The 23,964-nt window shown below is 42.5% G+C and overlaps 1 protein-coding gene across 1 annotated transcript; it reads right to left on the bottom strand.

Moving 5' to 3' along the window:
* Positions 1 to 323: 323 nt before the first annotated feature.
* Positions 324 to 20,361, bottom strand: LOC121514113 (protein Jumonji-like). The gene is made up of 8 exons (XM_041794206.1): positions 20,191 to 20,361; positions 15,366 to 15,502; positions 12,741 to 13,341; positions 11,088 to 11,232; positions 10,408 to 10,583; positions 9,144 to 9,293; positions 8,828 to 9,045; positions 324 to 8,300 (listed from the first exon to the last, which is right to left on the bottom strand). The coding sequence occupies exons 2-8, from the start codon at positions 15,408 to 15,410 to the stop codon at positions 7,134 to 7,136; spliced, it is 2,502 nt and encodes an 833-aa protein (XP_041650140.1). The 5' UTR covers positions 15,411 to 15,502; positions 20,191 to 20,361; the 3' UTR covers positions 324 to 7,133.
* Positions 20,362 to 23,964: the final 3,603 nt, after the last annotated feature.

Below are 23,964 nucleotides of genomic sequence, written 5' to 3'. Positions count from 1 at the left end.
AAATGTCTAAAGCCGGCCACAAACTAGACGATTTTTACATCTGAAACTATTTTAAAATCGTGGGAGACCACAGACTTCAGGACAATTTCCAAAGATTTTTCATCTTTAATACTCTGAACGCACACACTAGACGACTCAGCCAGACTGTCAGATCACTGGACACCACACACCTGCCAACCTGCCTACGACCTCACATGATCACAACTTTAGAAAAAAAAAAACACGGATGTCTGTCGGATGCCGTCTTGCTGTCTCTCTGCAACAGGCTGCCCTGGCATGCATTACAGGTGCTGCAAAAATCATAAAACAAGGGAAAGGCTCGGGACGAAATCCTGGCTGGAATTAAGTTACAGTTGTGTTTATGGTTGTGAGCGGTAAGACTACGTATGGTCCGTCTGGTGACGCTACCCAGTGTGCTCGCTCCAGTCAGTATACGCCCCCACGATCATCGGGGGGGTCAAATCTTGCCTAAAATCAGGATTAAAATCCGGTAGTATGTGGCCGGCCTAAGGCATTCAACCAATTAAGAAAGAGCTCAAAACTAAAACCTCCAGCCTGTAAAATTCCTGTACTTTCAGAGTGTTGTCACATTATGCAGATGTTTAATGCCATGCATGGATGGGATTGCCCTGATGGCAAGCAACCAAAGCCATGTAGGTCGACATTTGTATGTGCTCCCATGCAGAAAATGGGATCCATCCTGAAGGCTTCTATGTTTTTTATCATTGCTAAGCACAAAAAACAACCCTATTCAAACTTCTACATCTACCATGCAGCTCAGAGGATGAAATGCACCGATGCTGCATGGATACATCAGTTTTTCAACAGACAGGAGAGGTTTACAAACAACTTTGCAACTCTGCTAGCTAACGAGTAACCCTTACTTGAGCAGGGTTGTGAACAGGCCTAAAAACACAAATCATGCCCCAGACAACCTACAGTATGTAAGAAGACTCAGAGATGGTGCCCGAGTACAGTACACTTGTCTTTACGGTGATCTAATGAACCATACTTGACCCCCTTTGGAGGTTCTAAACCCCCTCGACAGGGACTTTAAAGAAAAAATAGAATATCCAAAAAACTTAACTTTGACCTAAACTCACATTTTTAATGCATGTTAAAATATGAAGAGGTGGAAAGACAGCTTGAATCAGTTAAAAGGAAATTAGTTTCTTAATTACATTGTGTTTAAAAGTATAAAGTGTGGGACAGAGAGTTACCATTCTTTCACTGTCCGCTTATTAAATCTCATTTAACCATGAGATGGATTCATGCCTTTATTCATAACATGTCAGCCATAAATTAACACACTCATAAAAAAGCCACATTAACAGAAGTATGGACAGAGTATAAATAACTCATTTACAAATTCATTTGTTAGTCACTCACATAAAGCCCCTATGTGTTCAAATATGAGGGAATTACTGCAACTTTTTATAACATCAAAATCTTTTCTGCACACAGGGGCTCTACTGAGAGGAAATGTGCAGTATTAATGTACTAATTTGATTTAATACAGACATAAAGTTTACCACTCTTCTATTCAACCATTCCAAAATCACTAAATGAGTAAGCTAATAGCACCTGATAGCACCTGAAATTCTCCTTGAACCTTCAGTAACACTTTTGGCCGGATCAGACCACACGATTCTTTGTCAGACTAGGACATAAAATCTCATCCTGTCTCAGCCGACAGACTGGCCACGCTACATCCTGGTTAATCATCGTCTGCTGTTGTTGTGACGTTACCTGCTGTCTTTGGGACAGTGACAGTTCATAGGTCGTCTGGGAGGCGGGTCTAAGAGTGTCTACATGGCTACAGGAGAAGATCTGTGTTCATCTAGCCCTCTTGTGCTCTGAAATTATGAAAACAACAAAGAAAAAAACGCTTGTGGAGGACAACATGGGCTGGCTATCCTTCAGAGAGACCCGGAGATACAAATGTGAGAACATCCATCCATCCATTCTCTATACCGCTTATCCCGTTTGGGGTTGTGGGGGGCTGGAGCCTATCCCAGCTGTCATTGGGCAAGAGGCAGGGTACACCCTGGACTGATCGCCAGTCAATCACAGGGCTGACATATAGAGACAGACGACCAGGGAAGCTCACATTCACACTTATGTCCAATTTAGAGTCACCAATTAACCTAATGCATGTTTTTGGTGGTGGGAGAAAGCAGGGGTACCTGGTGAGATCCCACGCATGCACAGGAAGAACATGCAAACTCCACACAGGGATGTGACCAGGAAGTGAACGAGGGACCTTCTTGCTGTGAGGCAACAGTGCTAACCCCTGCACCACTGTGCAGCCCTATGTGAGAACATGGCTATGATATTAACCCAGTGAGCTAGGCTAACTACTGCTATGTGGGGTAGCGATGCTAGCTTTGCTGTATGTAAACAGAAGATACCCCCCAGGGATTGGGCGGCTATCACTCTGGTAAATGAAAAACAGAGATATGTTTTAATACGCTCACCTGTAGGCAGGTAGAGTGGCAAGAAATTCTTCTGTTTGCTCAATGGGAAAAGGATGAACAAAGGGAGGAAACCAGACCAATATCCATTTAGATGGATTAAGTTAAGCTTAACACATGTTGACACACATGCGTGTCACTGGTGGCCAAGGTCAAGCTCGACTGCATATATTTTTGTCTGCACATTTCTCATGGAGACCGCCAACAGTTTTTGGGGCCTTGGGACATCCACAGTGCAGCCAGAGGCTCATGGCAAGCCTACTACTACTCTACAGGTTGGGAATGAGATCCTGCCCCAAGTGGAGGAGTTCAAGTATCTTAGGGTCAGGTTCACAAATGAGGGAAGAATAGAGCGGGAGATCAACAGGTGCATCAGTGCAACGTCGGCAGTGATGCGGTCTCTGCATCGGTCTGTTGTGGTGAAGAAAGAGCTGAATCAAAAGCTCTTGGTTTACCTGTCGATCTACATTCCTACCCTCACCTATGGTCATGAGCAGGTAGTGACTGAAAGACTGAGATCACGGATACAAGCGGCCGAAATGAGTTTCCTCCACAGGGTGTCTGAGCTCTCCCTTAGAGATAGGGTGAGAAGCTTGGCCATCCGCGAGGGATTCGGAGTAGAGCCGCTGCTCCTCCGCATCGAGAGGAGCCAGATGAGGAGGCTCGGACAGCTGGTCCGGACGCCTCCCTGGTGAGGCATTTCAGGCAGGTCCCACCGGGAGGCCCAGGGAAGACCCAGGACATGCTTGAGAGACTTTGTCTCTTGGCTGGCCTGGGAACACCTTAGAATCCCCCGGGAAGAGCTGGACGAAGTGGCCAAGGGAGAGGGAAGTCTGGGCTTCCCTGCTAAGACTGCTGCCCCCGCGACCCAACCTAGGATAAGCGGGAGAAGATGGATGGATGGATGGATGACACTTTTCAGCTGAAATAAAGCTGCTGGCTGCTCATTCCCTACTGAATTTTGTCACCAGTCTGAACTTTTTGCCACTCAGCAGCTGGAACACTTAATTGACTTGCAGCTGGAACACTTAATCGACTTGCAGTCAGACTGCGACATCACATGCATTCTTGCTGAATTGTGGTTGTAGAGCGTCCTGGATGCACTGCTGATTTGTCACACTTTTGTCATTCCCTATGTGAACATCCAGGCCTGATATTTGACGATAAGCGGTGGCATGAAGTCAGGTCAAAATCTGTCTGAATTCGTGTTTTCTGATCCGGCCTTTACACAGCCACTTATCATACAGCATGATGGCCTCGTTAACAGTGAAGGCTGCATCATGTCACCAGTTTTTACTGATATATGGTCTGCTATTCGCCCTCCTCATGGAGCAGAAAGACTCTAAAATACCGAAACCACAAACCAAAGCATCTTTCAAATTCCTCCTTTAGGATTGACAAAGCTGATAAATGGTTCTTGTAGCCACAAGAGGCAGTGTGGATGAAATGGGTGGATGTTTCTGCCATCCTCAAAGGTCTCTGGTTGTTACTGCTGTCTCAAAAGAGCACGGACTTCCTGTATGAACAATAAACCTGGTTTTGCTTGCTGTAATACATCTTTAGGATTCAGGATTACACAAAGCTTATAGATATTTTCTTTGTTGACTTTTCAGTGTTAGTCACTGTACCGGTGGAGATGCTGTAATCATGTTAAAGACCTATCTAAAGAGGAAGATTTGGCTTCATATTTGATGTGTGGCCACATGATCACTTCTCAAGTTTCCATACGGACTCTTAACAATGAAGCACATGGAAAAGGAAGATTTGTCTGGTAGTTTTTTGATTACCACCACATGCTACACCATAATGGAAGAAAATTTGGACATTATTCCCAGAGGAATATTTCACATCAGACTAAAGGCGAGGGGATTTTAAGATTGCACAACAAATAATGGGTGTAGATAGAAGCAAACAGTCCAAACATCACCATCCAACCAATGTAGGAACCCACTGACTGTGACAAAAGTTAGGTCTCAAATATGCTGGTTCGGCACTTCGCCGTGTCAACCTTGGTCCTGTACTGCTCACACCTCCTGATGGCCATCGTCCAGGCCTGGGCCAGGCCCATGCCCCATATCTCCAGGTATCCTCCTGTCTAACCCATCCACACCGCTGCCTCAAAACCTAGTCCAACCCATAGAGTCCCAGGCACTAGTACCGAGTGAGCTGGATCAGGTTTAGGAAGGCATGCCAGGTGTCTGTAGAAGCCCTGTTGCTGCTCCTGTATCCAGAAGCTAACCATCCCATCCTCACTCTCCTGGGCACATGAGCATCAGACACAAGGTCTAACAACACCCAAAAATACACCAAGGTCATCACAAAGGTATCCAGCTGGTGTCAATGGGCACCAGTCTAAGTCTCACAAGATTTTAGCAAGAACAAAGGGACCAAGGACTGAAAGACTGACTTTCATCTGTGTGCTTGGATACAGTGAGCACCCCATCGCCTTGCGCAGCGAACCCATCATCATGCATGCCCAAGGCCAGGTCTGTGGTTGACCCGGCCCACAGTTAGCTGATCAATGGATTGCATACCAAGATAGGCAAGCCCTGTAACACCTGCACAAGTTACAACTCCCTACAAATTTAACACAAATCTACAGGTTTTAATGCAATAAACTTCCCTCAAGTGTAAGAGCAGTTCCCTACAGCAAATATAATAAGTTACATTTACAGGGATTTATTATGTTTTTGGGAATTAAATAATCTCTGGCTTTTAAAAATAATTATTTCCCACAATGCAATATGAAAATGAAAACTAAATGTTTGTGATTCTCTACAAATGCCAGTGGGTTTAAGTCAGCTTAAGCTCAAGTCACAACAAAAATCGAGTTATGGCAAGTTTTTGTACACCGTGAAACAAGAAGTTGTTTTACCAGTCTTAAAACACTGGTAGAGCCAAAACTCATCTTAAAATCTCTGTCCATTCAAAATTAGTTTTTAGTCCCAGGCAGTTTTACCTTGTATGATTAAGACAAAGTAACTTGCTTTAATAGGGGAAGCCAGCACAGCGTTGTGAGTTTTGTCACATAAAACAGTTATTTTTTTGTAAAATGACTTTGACGTGGATCAGATGACCCCCTCTGAGGACTTAATTCAGGAAAACCTCTTGGATTCTGAAGAATATTCCCAAATTGATGTCAATCCTCTCCTTTTCTCATTCAAAAATTTTGTGGTAAGATTCATGGTTCTACTTGTTCTTTGAGATTCTGGAAAAAACAACTTCCTGTTTCATGGCAAACAAAAAAATGCTATAACTATTTTTTGACATGGCTTTAGCTTAAACTGACTTGAACCTACTGGCATCTGTAAAAAGACTACAATAAACAATGACCAAAAATTTCATTTTTGTGTTCACATTACATTTGCAGGAAGTTAAGACAATCTAGAGGGATGGTGATTTTTACCTCCCCATAAATGTAATAAATCTGCAAATGTTAAAGTTATTTTATTTGCAGTAGAACATCAAAAGCTGCATATTTCTATTACTATTGTGGTTAATTATGTTAGTGGGCAGTTATTACATTTGCAGGTCCAGCAACTTCAGTGCTCTCAACATCAAGTCTCAGGGCATTTGCAAAAATGTTGAGCTTCTGGTGCAACTAATGGCTTTTCTGATGACTGACATCAAATATAAAGGGCCAGTGTTTCCACTTCCCTCGCATTTTACAATTAAAGGTGTGAGAAGGAAGCTGGAGATTAGAAAATAGTATCTACAATTGGATAATTTGCTCTTAAATGCAGATATCTTTTAAATGAATGGATAAAAAGGCCCAGTGGTAGGCAGATAATGTTTTTACTCTCCTTACAACCAAAGCCTGTCTTCCCTTGTTGGCCAATACTATTCTGACAACACATTGAAACCTTAAAAGAGCCAAAATGTCAATCTCAGAACCCACTGGTCAAGCAGCCAATGGGATCCACATGTAATCTGATGTGGAATTAAGTCTGTAATATTCCAGATAAGCCATGAAGATGATCTTGCTACAGCTTCATTTGTTTGCCCCATTTAAAATTGCGAAGACACTTGAGACGTTAAAAAGACAGGAGATAATGAGTGATGACTACAACAAGGCTGTGATCAATACAGAGATGAGTGAATTGTTAAGTTGTCCTACAGAGACAGGCGATTGATTGGTTTGGGAATATCAGTTCAGCCAATGTACCAAAACCTTTTCTGTTCACTGCACTGAGTGCCTGATTCACAAAAGGACTGTGCAGCTTTCCTGCAAGTCAATCCACCTTTAAATGTTGAATGTTTAAAATTAACTTCAGAGGCTGACATGTACCCAGTACTCTGGCAAGGTTGCATTCACCTCTTTGCTCAAGCACACGTTAATCCTGCCAGAGAGCAGCTCTTCAAGCAGACATGATTAAACTGAACTGGACTTTGGGGTCAAAAGTCCTCCAAGTCCCTAGTGTGACACCATCCTAAGTGAATCAGGCCCTGACTGTTCTCCTGCAAACAACCCAATTTTGCTCAAATCTGATTGTTCGATACTTCTCAGCTACACACAGAAACCAGAATACAGTAGACGCTTACGTTTTTGTCCTTTTGGATACTATCTCATCAGCCAACCACCATCATGTTTTCCCTATGAAATACAGCACACACATTTGACTATTTACCAACCACCTTCTAAAATTCTCAATATGTATATCAGCGCTTCAGAAGGATTCTTGGGCTGGTCCTGGTCTTAACGGCTGAGGTAGTGGTCTTGGTCTCGGTAAGGCCCTTTGTAGAGCCCTTGGAAGTGCTAGAACTGTCCTTAGTTGAATCCCCTGTGGTGTCCTTGGAAGAGTCTTTTGCAGCACCTTTGGAGTGATGGGTCGAGTACCTGCTTGCTGGTGAAGTACACTTGGTAATGCTAGTACCTTTGTTAGTACCCTTAGCAGTGTGCTTGGCAGAGTTAGTGGCTGGTGGGTCTGGTTGAGTAGAAGTCACTGAGTTGATAGCAGCTTTAGTAACAGTAGTCCTCGCGGCAGCAGCAGCTCTGGCTCTAGATTCAGTAGTCCTCGTGATTGGCCTAGGGAGTGTGGATGAAGCAGGCTGGTTTCTCTGGATCCGTCTCTCTCGGACCTGTCTGACCTCGATGACCGGGCCAGGTGAACAGTTTGTACCGATTTTGGCTGAGTCTTTTGAGGGCTCCAGGGAAGTGGTGCTTCCGGCGTTACCATTGTCCTGTAAGTCTTCACTTATGCAACCGTTCGTCTGTAATATCTTCTCATCAACATCCCCACATCTTTCTTTTCCAACTTCTTCCTGGCTTGCCTTTTCCTCCCCGTTAACTTGCTCACAGTTTGTCTCCTTCTGTGGAATCTCACCACTCTCTGATGGGACATCTACATGATTGTATTGCGTTGTCCTGCACTTCCTTGTTGAGTTGTTGCCCTGAGGATTAAGAGGGGTAGGGCTGGTATCTGGTGGGAGGCCTCTCTTCCTTCTGGACACCCTTAGGTTATCACTCTGCCGTCTCGTAACCGAGCCATTAGCCAGCAGCGTCTGAGCTGGACACCTGCGGGAATTAGTTCCTGAGTTCTGGAGACTGCTTAGGGTCTTGGGATTGCTATAGCAGTTGGAGACTGTTCGGCGCTGGGGAGGAAGGGGGTGATTGCGAGGCAGCTGTTGGTTGCTTGGTTGCCTGGAGAGGTTTTTGTTGGTTCCCTTGGGTTTGCTTTGTTGATGGCCTTTGGGTTTCCTGGTACTGCTCGGCCTTGTCGAGGGTCTGGTTGAACCTCTGCTGCGAACCCCTGTGCTCCGTTTTAAGGGAGCGGCTGACCTACCAGACGAGGCTCTTTGTTCAGAGGCTTTAGTCCCCAAGGCAACCTGCAACAGAGAGGCAATATGTAAGCTCTACTTTTTAGGGCAGGAATGACCAAAGTTGGGTAGACACCTCAGCGTGATTTTTATCTGATTTTGACTCGATTTCGTGAGTTACAAACTGAAATTTGAAGTCAGGCCATATCTCAGGAATAAACATGTCAGACTGTAGATTTCCAGGACGGATCCACCTGACCACAGACATGGTATCTGGGCAATCCATCAGATTTGGAAAGTTAACAGTGTGCAGGAGTTTTCCCATATCTTTTCAAGGTCAAAACCAAAAAACTTAAATGCATTTTAGTTTTAGTCACATTTTAGTCATTTCTATCCTTTTTAGTTTTAGTCTAGTTTTAGTTGACAAAAACAAAACATTTTAGTCTAGTTTTAGTCCATAAAAAGTAGGGATGCATGATATTATCGGTATCAGCAGATATTAGCTTAAAAAGGCAAATATCGGTATTCTGGCTCCTTTAGACCTTATCTAGAAAAACAGTTTTCAGACCAAACATGATCTAGAAAGATGATCATACCTTGTTGTTCTTCCTGACCTGTAGGGGGAGCTGGCGTCGTCTCAACTGGTGTCCCTCTTTCTTGTCTTCCTCTGCTCCTTTACTCCGCCTCCTCCTCTGCAGATCCTCCTCTCTCCTCTCCCTCTCCTTCCTCCTTTCTGCTCGGACGCTCAAAGTAGTGGCGGCGCTGACCTCCACAGAGCGCCCACTTCCCCTAAGAGGTCGAGCGTCTCTTTGCACTGTGGGAGGACGAGAAACAATCAGCAGATAATTCAAAATAAAAACCTCTCTCACTCTGTATGTAGATTTACTAATGGGTTTAGTTGGGTTAATGTACCTGCTGTTCTACTGAGAACCTTCGTGCTCTTTCCCTGAGCTGCTGTCCTGTGATTGGTCGACAGAGAGGAAGCAGGATGCTGAGTGTTGGCGGGCTCCTTTTCTCGCCCACTTGCCAAAAAGGCCATGTTGCTAGGCAACGCTGCTGAGCCTAAAATGAATGAGTGTAGTTATTGATTTTGAAGGTTGAAGATTGATTGGTGAGTGTTTGTGGGCAATTATGAATATCAGAGACATCTGTTTAGAGTGTTGGTGGATGTTCTAGCAGGTTCTTCAGTTGGTGACCTTCAGCAGGTATAGTTTCCCAAGTGATGGAGACCATCCTGTGAGTTCACAGATGCAAACGGTGCATCTGCAAAGCTTTCAATGACCCAATCAATCTACAATCCAACACTCAGCTCTTTGGGTAGTGACCAAAAGAACAAGATTGCAGATTCAAACAGCTGGTAAAGAGTCCCCTGAAGGGTGTCTGGTCTCAGTTTTAGAGACAAGGCGCAAGGCGAGGAGCTCGGACATCTACGGAAGCTCAGAGTAAAGCCGCTGCTCTCTCACATCAAAAGGAGTCTGTCAAGGTGGTTCAGCAGCAATGAACTGACTTGCTTAGCACAACATCACTGTGAACAATAATCAAAAAGCTGAAAAAATGGATGGTTGATGGATAATTCAGAGGGATGAATGGTTTGTTGATATTTGTATTGGCTGATTGATAGATAGATGAAGACATGGTTAGAGGATGGATGGATGGACAGATGGGCTCTCAAGAAGTGAGCAGTTCAGGATCAAAGCTCACATTCAGGATTGATGTCTCTGTAAACACTTCATTACTTCTTCTTCATTTGTTTGTAAGCCATTTAGATGTGTGTTACTCTTACCTAAAAACCATCTCTATACCAGTGGAAGGGTACCAAGGTCCTTCCAAACCACCATCGCTAGACTGGTGGAGGGATATCAGGGTCTTTCCAAACCACCACCTTTAGACTGGTGGAGGGATATCAGGGTCCTTCTAAACCACCATCGCTAGACTGTTGGAGGGATATCAGGGTCCTTCCAAACCACCATCTCTAGACTGGTGGAGGGATATCAGGGTCCTTCCAAACCACCATCACTAGACTGGTGGAGGGATATCAGGGTCCTTCCAAACCACCATCTTTAGACTGGTGGAAGGATATCAGGGTCCTAGTCTCTAGACTAATCAAGGTCTTGGTGCTGAAAGGCAGGAAGCCTCTCTGGGATCCCCTGGCTCAGACTACCTGTGGTGTTTTTACCTCTTAAGCAAAGAAAAGACAGGAAGTCCTCCGTCTTTGGTCGACGTCGGGTCAGACACGTGCCTAACTGCGGGCTGTGGGCGTGGTTATTACTGCGTGCTGATGTCATCAACATAGGAGGTCCCGGAGAGTTTGGAGGAGACTGGGCAAACTTCCTCTGAGCTTGGAGCCTTGGTCTGCACAGAAATACACCAAGAATTTAAGAATTTTTACTTTTCATTACATCTGGCTTGGACCTGTTTGGAACTTTCTGTCTTCTGCCGTTGTAGGTGTGTTCTTCACTGAGTGTTTGTGCTGCATGTTGTGTGTCTGTTTATGTTGATTTCTAAATAAGGATAAATATCAGGGAAACATCTTAGTAGCTTTGTCTACTATAATCAAGTGTTATCACAACACCAGAGTTGTAATTTTTAAATCCAGTTCTAATTTTGGTGCAACAAACTGGATCCTGGAAAGATGATGGTTCAATACTATATACTTAGGATGGCCCAGTCCAGTCCTGGTTTCTGATATTTGTCTGATCCTGATTCAAATAGCTACATCAGATCTCTCTGAGAATGGGGGAGTATGAGCCCTGTCAATGTTTTCAGTTCTAAGGTAGCATCCAAACATCTGAACCGTGATGGCTCAGACAAATACAGATACCGTCACACCCTTAAAAAAGGACGATGCTTTCTGACCTCTTGCTGGCAGGATCTTCTTTGTCATGATGGAGGCTGGCAGGGCGGCGCTGTGGAGGACCGGGTCTGCTCTGTAAGGATCTAATCCACGTCGGACTGGCTGAGAGGAGGGACTGACGCCGACTGAGACCATTTACCACCGAGCCTGTAGAGAGATTAAGATAAGATAAGATAAGATAATCCCCTTAAGTGCCAGAAGAATCCACCCCCCACCCTCCTTTCAGAAAATGTGTGCTGAAACAAGCCGTTCTCAGATTTTCCCCTCATGATGTCATGTGGGGAGAAGAAGAAAGTTGCTCCCTCCTCTCCTGATCTGCTAAGCTGGCAGGTGAGAGGAAGATCAGGAGAGCTACATCCATTAAGCCACATCCATTTCTTGAGAAGGGCAGGGTCAGGGCCAAGTCAGACAGCTCATTAACATTCAAAGCTAAAGACACAGTAACAGCTTGTTCTGAGCAGGACTGAAACAGAGGGGTTTTTAGACATGAAAAATCCAATACTGGAGTATTTTTTCAGCAATAAACTTCACAAGCATGTTTTGAGGACCTCTGAGAACAATATACACTTGTTTTAAAAGAGTAAAATATGTCAATATATATAACATCAGCATTATCTTTTTTAAAAAAAACAAAGCATTAAATGCATAGTATGTTGAATTTCCCATGCTTTTCAGTTGCTGTATCTCATTCATGTTTTGTGCTGCTTACTGTAATGGACCACAATTACTTTCTGGCATAAAAAATATTTTTTTTATATCAAATTCAAATGATCATATTTCCTGTTTTACTTGGCCTATTAAAATCAAACATGAAATCTGAAATCCAGCTGGCACGATCGTGGACCCCTAAGGGTTAATGGGGTCGTTTATTATGTTTTTGACATATGTTTTTTACTTTGATCGCATTTTTGATAAATCTGCTTCTTGTACTTGCTCTTGCTAAAATGTTGATTACATTTTTTTTCCAACTGTAGTCAAAGTTAAATTTCTGATGTTAATGTTTTTTTTTTCTGAGGCACTGCGACCCTAAGGTCCAGTGTGCTAACATCTTAGAGAGGTTCTCATAAGTTGCATTCAAGCCCAAAAAAAGTAAACATCCTGAATTCTTATTGTCCAAAGCTCTAAACTTATTCTAGCAACCATACAAAATTCCAGGACTCACAAGGGCTTGAGCAGCTGCACAACAGCTGTGATCACTATTGGTATCTGGATACAGGCTGTTCCATCCTGGGTGCTGTGCTCAAGGTAAGCAGGGCGTGCAACTAGAAAAGGCTGTGAGCAGCGAGATGAATCCAACTGCCAACAGCTTCAACAATTCTTGGCAATTCAGAGCTGAAAATTTGGCCCTGTTAGCTAGAGATCTGTTCCAGGACTTCCTGTATAGGGGTCTAATCTAGAAATCTGGCACCGCAGATGCTCACTCACTTTACATTCTGTTAGGACCTCCTGTTAGAATTACAGTATACCTGAGATAGGAAAAGCTGATTACTTAATACCTGTCTGCACTGTGAAATTGAACAGATTAAAAAGCTACAACAATGAACATTGCGTTATTGATGATATTGATGTTATTGATTATATTGATGATATTGATCTGTTACTGATAAAATAAAAGAGTATTAGAGGACAGAGACAGAGTCGCCGATGGTACTGACCTTTGAGGTTTGTGGGCGTTTGTGACCTCAGCGACCGAGCCGGCGTTGGTGTGTCTGCTGGCGTGTTCGCCGTTGTAGGTGTGTTCTTCACTGAGTGTTTGTGCTGCATGTTGTGTGTCTGTTTAGGTGGCAACGGCGCCAACTGTGTGGTGTGAGAGCGCAGTGTCCTGGTGGATGCAGACGTCTTCTGGTCCTCTCCATGTGGTTGTGTTGGCGTGTTTCTGAGCGCATGTGGACATTTTGGCGTGTTTGTATCCTGAGACGGCAGAGGTTTCTGCCCTTTGTTATTGTTGTGTTCGTGATGCAGCGGTGGTTTGGAGACTTGTTGGTTTTTCAGCGTCTGTGTGCTAGTTGATTTGTTGGGGACTTTCTGCGGTGGTGCAGTCGCGCTCTGTCGTTTCTGCGCGTGAGTGTTTGATGGCGTCTGCGTCTTCTGTGGAGCGTGTAAAACTGTGTTTTTAGTGGTGCGCTTAGTAGCGCACGCTTGTATGTGTGGTTGTTTGTGTGCGGCTCGGTGCGTGTCTCTGAATTCCCTGAGGGAGAGGAAGAGAACTTTCCGGACCAGACGCTCTTCACACCATGGCATCCCATCACTGATGTCCTGCAGAGATATGACATAAAAACAGGATTAAACACTAGTAATGATCATGTGACTGTAACATCACCCAAAGGAAAAGTACAGACGAAATTCACCAAGGTATATAGTAACTGGATGCACTCCATTGTAAACTTTTATTTGTCTAAATAGCGTCTACGGGATTATTTTAGTGCTCCTATCACACCAGAGCCTCTGTGACCTTGGGTCAGGACTGCCCCTTCCAACAGGACACACTTGGAGAAGATGGGCTGTACAGCACCACAGACAGATACAGCAGCTCCACGTAATTTAATCAAGTTTAAGGTAAAAATGTTCCAAAAAACTATGCTGGCTCAATTTTATGCTATCAAACCTTTTTTAAAGATATGGGATGAAACAGGCACCAGTGGCTGGACCTGAACCCAGGCCATAATCACACATCAGCCTGACGCAACGACCAGGCCATATTTGCTCCTATATGAAACACTTCGAAGAGTTGCTTTTCACTAAGAAAGCTCTGTCTTTGACACCATTCTGCAATACGAGCTTCAGCTATGAGAACTGCGTTCTTCCACCTCAGCGTTTCTGAACAGCTGTTTGAGGAAACAACACCATATTACTCTGAAATATAACAAAAATTAGCCTTTTGACTTAAGAAATAATGATGTTTGTGAACTGTGTATAAGAGGAGAGACTTTTATGATCTGGAGTACTCAGAGAACTTTTACTCAGCAGGAAGAAAGAGGAGGAGAGAAACTGGTGTAGGTCCCAACTAGGGCTTCACAAAAAATAACCTGATTGGGGTTTTATTCCCCAATATTGTGATTGCAATTTAATATGCAATAATATTTAGGTTCCAGGCTGCATGATGGCTCAGGGGTTAGTGCTGTTGCCTCACAGAAGAAGGTTCCTAGTTCGCTTTCCAGTCAGGGCCTTCTGTGTGGAGATGGCTTGTTCTCCCTGTGCATGTGTGGGTTCTCTGCGGGTACTCATGCGTTCTCCCACTACCAAAAACTTGCTTGTCAGGTTAATTGGTGACTCTAAATTGGCCGTAGGTGTGAATGTGAGCGTGCCTGGATGTCTGTCTCTATATGTCAGCCCCTGCCCTGTGATTCTTAATATGAAGGTGTAACAAGCTTTAAGCTATAAAGGAGGAGGCTGGGGTGGAGGAAGTGAAGCACCAGCAGCAGCAGTGTGGTGCATCAGCACTGATAAAAGAAGGGACCAGTGGGGATTATGCCATTTTTAAATGGACCGCTGTGCTGAGAGACAGAGCTGTGATTAGCTGTGGAAGCCAGGAGGCGATAATTGGTAGCAGCTGACTATCGGGTGCAATAGCGGGTGCAGACACCTGCAGCTTGCATCACTCTCCATCCAGAGTTCTCTAACTTATTAAACCCAGCTGTTTCACGGGTCTTCTTCAACTTTCTGGGGATAAATTTGAGATGTGACCCCAACCAGAAGAGCTGAATGGAAATTTGTCATCCAAGGAAGTTTACGGCTGTGACTTTATTCTTTTAATGTCTGATGACTGACTCGTTTGACTTCGGACGAGCATGTAGCTGAAGCTCACATTGCAAAATAAAGCCAAACACAGAGGCTTTCCGGGCAAAAGATGAAGTGCTTCAAAGTTTTTGATAGAGTGTACAATTGGCCCATTTTTAGCTGAAACTCACTAAACTATGCAGAGAAGCTATACCTGTCTGCGGTGCTATATAGCCTAGCTTACTTTCTGAAATCTCTGGAGGCTAATGCCACTATCACCAAGTACTTTACACAACCCAACTTTAATAATAACAAATATCCCTTCAAGTATTTTCATCTTAGTCTTCATCTTCATCCCCATCCTCAAAGAAGAGGAGGTTGAAGAAGAAAAAGAAGAAAACCGGCTCCCCCAGCATGGACGCTGAATCTCTAGCTTAGGATTTATGAATCTAAAGGGGGTCTGTAACCAGCTAAAATCACCAGGGTCAGACTCCTCTGTTGTAAACCGATGCCTGCTTCAATAACCAGCGTGTGTGAGATAAAGAGACATAAATGTCACCTACATATTTCTTTTTGATGATGTTGCGTTTTGGTCTGTCTGTACTCATCTTGTTCAGCAGACGCCGAGCGGCACATGAAGCGCAGAAAAATCGCTTTGTCTTTGTTTTCTCCGCAGGTTTGGAAATCCCAGAGCTCGATCCTGAAAAAAAAGAGAGAGAGGATATATTAACAAAAAGGAGTATTCAGCTTTTTTCTTACAACATTTTATGTTGATGTGATGGCCAACAGTGATCATGAATAAAGAGCCAGTTATAAAACTGTTCTGGAGTAAGATGTTAAGAGAATTAAAGGTTTATCTAAAAATTTTAACAGAGATCTAAATTACTCAAAGGCACTGGTGCTGCACGTGTTCTAAGTCCCAGGCTGATTTTCTGTTTCAGTTCATCCTAGAAAGCTTTTTTTAACAGCTAAACTTCTACCCTGGATTATCATCCCAGTCCAGACCTGGTCATAGTAGTAGAGAAGGTAGAGGAAGTGAGTGGGTAATAGTGGGTTTCAGATTACAATCAACTTGTGTGGTCAATTGTTTGTCAGGAGGCTTAAGACCTGCCTCAGCCCTGCTTCTATTAAGGATGCACAATATTCGATATTTACATAATCATTTTAGCCAAAACCACTATCAATACCGATATTCAAACATAGTTCAAACCAAAAACGCCAGTCCTTAAAACAGATGTGTGTAAGGAATAATAATCAGTGAGAAAAATACTTCAACTGACACAGGTCTGTTGGTAGAGCCTAAAACTACACCAACTTATTTGCTTGTACAGCCAATATTTACAAATATATAGGCAGATTTTCATAGCCAAAATAACTGTTGTAAATATCTGCAAAAACTGTCATATTGGCCATTACTGATGTTTCACTAAGGTCGATAATATCATGCATACCTCTCCTCTTTGTCTGTCTTTCCTGGTGATTATCTTGCTTTTTACTACCAGATGAGGTCAAGCAACATTCTACACAAGTTACAACAGCATGGCTTCACAGTGAAAGAGAGCGGGGCCTAACTGGCTTACATTCAGAAATAAAGAATGTAATGTTTTATAGGCTTTAAAGGATGACATTATCTTCAAAGGCAGAGGGTGGAATGTTCATAAAGCTGGGGATGTTAGGGGCTTCTGTCCCATTTCTGCCCAACAGTAGGTCGTAGTTGGCACCTTCGGGATAAGTGGGCAGGACTGGCAACTTTCTTCAAAGTTGCCAACAAAGGACAGTCAACATATGGGCAAGACTGCTGATATACACTATATTGCCAAAAGTATTAACTCACTCATCCAAATAATTGAATAAGGTGTTCCAATCACTTCCATGGCCACAGGTGTATAAAATCAAGCTCCTAGGCATGCAGACTGTTTCACTGTGATAGGATGCCACCTGTGCAACAAGTCCAATGGTGAAATTTCCTCTCTCCTAAATAGTCCACAGTCAACTGTCAGTGGTATTATAACAAAGTGGAAGCGATTGGGAACGACAGCAACTCAGCCATGAAGTGGTAGGCCCTGTAAAATGACAGAGCGGGGTCAGCGGATGCTGAGGTGCATAGTGCGCAAAGGTCACCAACTTTCTGCAGCGTCGATCGCTACAGACCTCCAAACTTCATGTGGCCTTCAGATTAGCTCAAGAACAGTGTGTAGAGAGCTTCATGGCAATCTGATGGACGAGTCTGGGTTTTTGCGGTTGCCAGGAGAACGGTACTTGTCTGATTGCATTGTGCCAAGTGTAAAGTTTGGTGGAGGGGGGATTATGGTGTGGGCTTGTTTTTCAGGAGCTGGGCTTGGCCCCTTAGTTCCAGTCAAAGGAACTCTGAAAGCTTCAGCATACCAAGAGATTTTGGACAATTCTATGCTCCCAACTTTTTGGGAACAGTTTGGGGATGGCCCCTTCCTGTTCCAACATGACTGTGTACCTGTGCACAAATCAAGGTCCATAAAGACATGGATGAGAGAGTTTGGTGTGGATGAACTTGACTGGCCTGCACAGAGTCCTGACCTCAACCCGATAGAACACCTCTGGGATGAATTAGAGCGGAGACTGAGAGCCAGGTCTTCTCATCCAACATCAGAGTGTGACCTTACAAATGCGCTTCTGGAAGAATGGTCAAAAATCCTTCCCAGAAGAGATGAAGCTGTTATAGCTGCAAAGGGTGGACCGACGTCATAATTAACCCCATAGATAAGGAATGGGATGTCACTTAAGTTCATAAGCAAGTCAAGGCAGGTGAGCAAATACTTTTGGCAATATAGTGCATGTTTGTGTTCTTATCATAAGCAGCTGATGAAGAATGCTGTTTTTTTCATGACTTGTCTGTTTTATGACCTACTTTACGGCAAAAATATAGGGAAAAGGCTCCCAACATCCCCAGCTTTACCAACATACCACTCTCTGTCTTTGAAGACGATGTCATCCTTTTAAGTTTCTAAACTTCGCATCCTTGCCCTGGAAGATGATATCAAGGGTCACTGCTGCTTCATTAAGCACTACAAAGACATAAACCTAGAAAGAGACAAAGAAGCAGCGCTGAGGCGGAGCTCAAGGCTCCTGACAAACAGTAACATCAGCCACCCCTCTAATCATGCATCATTGGCATCGTTCTATAAACCAAAACAGTCGAGTAAAACACTTTAGACATTTCAACTGGGGTGAACACCAACCCAACATGACATCCCACCACTTCTAGAGAAATATGTCATTTGTCTCTTAGGCAGTGCCAGAAGAAAATTTTACATTTTATATATATAGGTTTTAAAGTTTATAAAACATTCCATCCTCTTCCTATGAAGAAGATGTCATCCATTAAAGTTTATCCATTAAAGTTTATAAAACATTCCACACTCTGCCTTTGAATATCATGTCGTGTTTTTTAGTTTATAAAACTTTCCATCTTGCATTTGAAGATATCTTTTTTTAAGATCACAAAACATTCCACCCTCTGCCTTTGACAGTGATGTCATCCATTAAAGTTTATAAAACATTCCACCCTCTGCCTATGACAGTGATGTCATCCATTAAAGTTTATAAAACATTCCACCTTCTGCCTATGACAGTGATGTCATCCATTAAAGTTTATAAAACATTCCACCTTCTGCCTATGACAGTGATGTCATCCATTAAAGTTTATAAAACATTCCATCTTGCATTTGAAGATATCTTTTTTTAAGATCACAAAACATTCCACCCTCTGCCTTTGACAGTGATGTCATCCATTAAAGTTTATAAAACATTCCACCCTCTGCCTATGACAATGACGTCATCCATTAAAGTTTATAAAACATTCCACACTCTGCCTATGACAATGATGTCATCCATTAAAGTTTATAAAACATTCCACCCTCTGCCTATGACAGTGATGTCATCCATTAAAGTTTATAAAACATTCCACCCTCTGCCTATGACAATGATGTCATCCATTAAAGTTTATAAAACATTCCACCCTCTGCCTCTGACAATGATGTCATCCATTAAAGTTTATAAAACATTCCACCCTCTGCCTCTGACAATGATGTCATCCATTAAAGTTTATAAAACATTCCACCTTCTGCCTATGACAGTGATGTCATCCATTAAAGTTTATAAAACATTCCACCTTCTGCCTATGACAGTGATGTCATCCATTAAATTTTATAAAACATTCCACCCTCTGCCTATGACAATGATGTCATCCATTAAGGTTTATAAAACATTCCACCTTCTGCCTATGACAGTGATGTCATCCATTAAAGTTTATAAAACATTCCACCTTCTGCCTATGACAGTGATGTCATCCATTAAAGTTTATAAAACATTCCACCCTCTGCCTATGACAATGATGTCATCCATTAAAGTTTATAAAACATTCCACCCTCTGCCTCTGACAATGATTTCATCCATTAAAGTTTATAAAACATTCCACCCTCTGTCTTTAGAGATGATGTCATCCTTTAAAGTTTCTGAAACATTTCATCTTGCCTTTGAGGATGATGTTACAGGTCACTGGAGCTGTACACAACACTCCTAAGACACAAACTCTGCCCCCAACATTTGCACTTTGGGGATTAGACGTTGGTTGGACAAATATTTATGTCAAGAACGTTGTTGGTGCCTCTGACTGAGCAGATCCACCTGCCCAGTAAGGGCCAACTACTGTTGACATGGCTTTGTATCTACAGCACATAACAGGGTGTTTTGATGTTCAAATGCATTAATATATCTGAAAAAGGTATGTTGGTAGATGGTATTTTACTTTAAAAATGAAGGAAAAAAACTCAACTCGTGGACTCGGCTTCAGATAGCATTTCTGTATGACAGCCACAGCCTCAATAGCCCCGTCTGTAACCAAACTGTTTACGTCCCCCAGTATTTTCAATGATGTTATGGTCTAAAGGAGGCTACATCATCATCCAGCAGGATGTCCCTCCACTTCAGAGCTCATTTGAACACCATGGTCATGAGTGTAATGGAGGTGTGGTCGTAGTAATATCACTGAAGCTGTGGTCAAGGGGCCCAGTCTGATCTGTGCTCATGGGGCTCAGAAATCCAGCAGACGGCCCTGTATGGAGATAAAACTGTGGTTTAATAAAGACTAGAATCCTCCCGGGTAACCACGGAGAGCCAGCGGGTCATCAGAGCCCGGAATGATCACAGGAGGCCGGCCTACAGCGGCTCCATCTCCCCGGTACAGCCTCCATCTGTGACCGAGCACACCGCACGGTAACGGGACACGGATTCACGGTGTGAGCATCATAACGGAGCTCTGACTGACAATTAGATAATATTTAACGGCAGAATATTCACATTTACTCACATTGGAGCTGAAACAAAGCAGACACGAGCACGTTATCCTCTCACCTCCTCCTGCTCGATCACCGGCCTACATCCTGAGCTCTCTCACACCGTGGGGATCCGTTAACACCGAGCCTGCTGCGGCTCGGCACGGCTCGGTTCTCCGTGATCCTTCCTCCTCCTCACAGGGCCGCTCACCGTCACTCCTTCACGGCTGTCCGGCTGCAGGGAGGCGGCTCTCTGCGCTCCTTCAGCCGCCGTTTCAGAACCAAGGCCAGCCCCGGTCACATCTCACTGCGCGTATACTACCGTAACTACGGCCCCATGAGACAATGAGGACTTCCGGGTGGCTTCCAATGCGAATGTGATGCGTACAACACGTGACCCGGAAACCGGTCGAGGTGTCCGATCCTCCGAGATCTCTTAAAGGACTAGTACACCGTTTCATCGTTCGTCACTCCTCCGAGTAGTTACCACCCCCAGATCAGTCCGGAAAACACGAGTATAACCGCTAACGTTGATTTAGGACTGCGCGTCTGTTAGTGTCATTAGGGTAAATGTTCCCCCAGCGTCCAATCAGCACACAAGATCAACAATCATTTAAAATAGTGAATTATCTTTGTTCCTAATAATGAAAGTTGAATTTTCTCCTTTATGGATTAAAAAGGCAGTTATAGAAGAATGAAGTCACATACAGAAGAGGATCGGGACACTAATATCTGAGATTAAATTTTTATTTCAATCTCAGAATTCTGTTTTACAGTCACTCTGAAAAGAATTGAACCCCTAGGATGTTTCCCCATTTTATTGATTTTATTAATCAATCATGGCCAATATATTTTTGTCTTTAATGTCAAAGTGAAAACAGATTTCTACAAAGTCATGTCAATTAAACAAAAATATGTGATGTGAAATAAGTGACTGCATAAATATTCACTCCCTTTAAAGTGACTAGCAGTCTCACAATTAGTGAAAAATGGATCACCTGAGTGCAGTGAATGTGTCTCAGTGATTGTAGTACATAGAAACCTGTGTCTGGAAGGTCCAGTCACTGGTTCATCAGTAGACTATTCATGGCTACCATTACACCATGAAGACAAAAGGACACTGCAAGCAACTCAGAGAAAGGGTTACTGAATAAGTCTGGGGAGGGATACAAAAACAGTTCTTCACCAGTCAAAGCTTTATGGGAGAGTGGCAAAGAGAAAGCCACTGACAGGGGGGTCCCCAGATGTCCTAAAAAGACTAAGAATATATTTTTGAATTACACTGTTGCCATATTACGCCAATTTTGTCAACTTTTTAACCCCTTTTAATCATTTTCCCCACCAATTTTAACAAATTTTTACCATTTAACACCTATCCCATCACCCATCAGTTTTCAACTGTTTCCACCACTTTTTTTTTTTTTTGCCACTTCTAAACAAATTCTTGCCTCTTAAGTTTAATGTTGCCTCTGTTGACCCATTATTGCTGCTATTAACCCCTTTTTACACCAAATTTTTTCCCATTTTGACCACATTTCATCATTTGATATGCCCAATTGTGGAAGTTTAACCAATTTCTGCCTATGTTTTTCTTTCTCAGTCAACCATTTTTGCCAGTTTATAACAATTTCTATCCCATTTCACCAAATTTACACCCATTTTTGCCAGTTTAAACCCATTTCACCCACATTTGGTCTCCCTTTTACCACTATTAATGCCAATTTTTGCCACTCCTAACCCATTTCTGCTACTTTTAAAATTCAACTTCACCACCTCTTTCAACATTTTTGTCCCATTGTTAACACATTTCAGCAATTTTTTAAACCATTTTCCTTCTTTTTTTGGATAAAAGGGATTTACATTTTTTTGAGGGCGTTTCACTACACAAATTATTAAAAAAGCTATTTGTTTCTTTGATAAGAGTGGTTATTTTCTCAAGTTAAATATGAAATATGGATACAACAGCTTAACTTTACAATGGACCATGGTTTTGCTGACCTCCATGGGCCCTGAATTTGGCCTTGTCTGCACATGACTATTCTGAATTGTGCATGACTGTGTTCAACTACCTTCAGTTACAGTGGGGGTCCCCGGTCTCTGGCACCTTTTTGGGGGGGGGGGTCACGGGCTGAAAAGGTTGAGAACTACTGCTTTAGCCTGATGAGATCAAAATGGAGCTTTTTGGCCATCAGACAAGACGCAAAACATATCACCACAAACACACCATCCCCACTGTAAAGCACAGTGGTGGCAGCATCATGCTGTGGGGATGCTATTCAGCAGCTGGCCCTGGAAGGCTTGTAAAGGTGGAGGGTAAAATGAGTGCAGCAAAATATGTGAAAATGCTGGAGAAGGGCCAGTTGGCTGGACTTGAAAAAGGCTGTTCATATATGATCCCTGTGCAGCCTGACAGAGCTTGAGCAGTTCAGCAAAGAAAAATGGAGTAAAATTGTCCAGATGTGCACGCCTGACTGAGATCTATCCACACAGACTCAGTGCTGTGATTTCAGCCAAAGGTGACTACTAAATACTGAATTGAAGGCATGGGCGTAGCACAGGGGGAGAAATGGTACTGATTACCCAGGCCCAGAGTAGGGAGTGTTTTTTATTTAATTATTTATTTATTTTTACATAGTAATTAGTAACATTATTGAATCAAAAGAAACTACATGAATCAGTCAACAGACTGAAATTTGTATCAAATAGAGTCAAATAAAATACTGAGGGGCCCCAGCTCCTTCCTAAAAAATGCCCAAATGGTATAGTCCAGCACTGGAAAATAAGGCAAGTAAATTTTTACCATAGTAAAAATATTGCTCTTACATTGGGAAATTATGGTTCAGAAATACATTTAAGTGCTTAAATTTTTGTAAAAATGATGCAAAATTTGTTGCTTGGCTAACTAATTAAGGGGGGCCCTGTGTAAAATTCTTTCAGGGGGCCCAAAATCCCTACCTACGCCCCTGCTTGAAGGGGTGAATATTTTTGCAGTCACTTATTTTACATTACATATTTTTAATCAGTTGACACTACTTTGTAGAAATCTGTTTTCACTTTGACATTAAAGATGTTTTTTTTTTTTTGGTCAAAAAGCCAAATTATATTGACTATGATGGATTTATAAAATCAGTAAAAGGGTAAAACATCCAAGGGGGTCATAACTCTTTACAGCAGGGGTGTGAAACTCAAGGCCCAGGGGCAAAATCTGGCCCATGGTACAATTACACCTGGCCCACAAGATCATATCACATTTTACCTTTAACTGACCCACCGATAAACTAAACCTTGATGATTAAAAATATTGTTAAGTCATCAATATAGAGTCAAGAGTAAAAACAATAAGATAAAATTAATTTGTGTTTTCATATCCAATTTTCAATTTTGCATCTTTCAATTACAACTTAAATTTAGGATTTAGAATTTTTATTTCATATTCTGGCCTTTTCAATGAATAATTTTGGCCTTTAATCTCATACTGTGACATGATATTGATTTCTTTCCCTCATATTTTGACCTTTTAAACTCATGATTCTCAATTCTATCTCCAATTTAGCATTTAAAGTCATGATTTTAAATGTTACCTCACATTTTGCCATTAAAATTTCATTTTTTAATTTAACCCATATTTGACCTTTGAACTCATGATTTTGAATTTTCCTCATATTTTGACCTTTAAACTCACAACTTTTTATTAAATGTTCTCATATTTCCCCTTTTAAATTCACAGTTGTGAATTTTGTCTCATATTTTTTTCTTTTAGATTCATGATTTTGACTTTCAATCTCATATTTCTGCCTTATATTATTTTTTCTACTTTTCTTTTAATTTTGTGTTTTGACCTTTTGAACTAATA

Source organism: Cheilinus undulatus, linkage group 8, assembly GCF_018320785.1.
Source record: "Cheilinus undulatus linkage group 8, ASM1832078v1, whole genome shotgun sequence".
Lineage (NCBI taxonomy): Eukaryota > Metazoa > Chordata > Actinopteri > Labriformes > Labridae > Cheilinus > Cheilinus undulatus.
Note: the sequence above shows the minus strand (reverse complement) of the source record. Positions and strands in the feature narration are given on the sequence as shown.

Coding starts and splice junctions, on each gene's coding strand:
- LOC121514113 (XM_041794206.1), bottom strand. CDS start 15,410: ATGAGTACAGACAGACCAAAACGCAACATCATCAAAAAGAAATAT. Junction 11,233..12,740: donor AACGCCCACAAACCTCAAAG/GTCAGTACCATC, acceptor ATCTCTCTACAG/GCTCGGTGGTAAATGGTCTC. Junction 9,046..9,143: donor GGTTCTCAGTAGAACAGCAG/GTACATTAACCC, acceptor GTCCTCCCACAG/TGCAAAGAGACGCTCGACCT.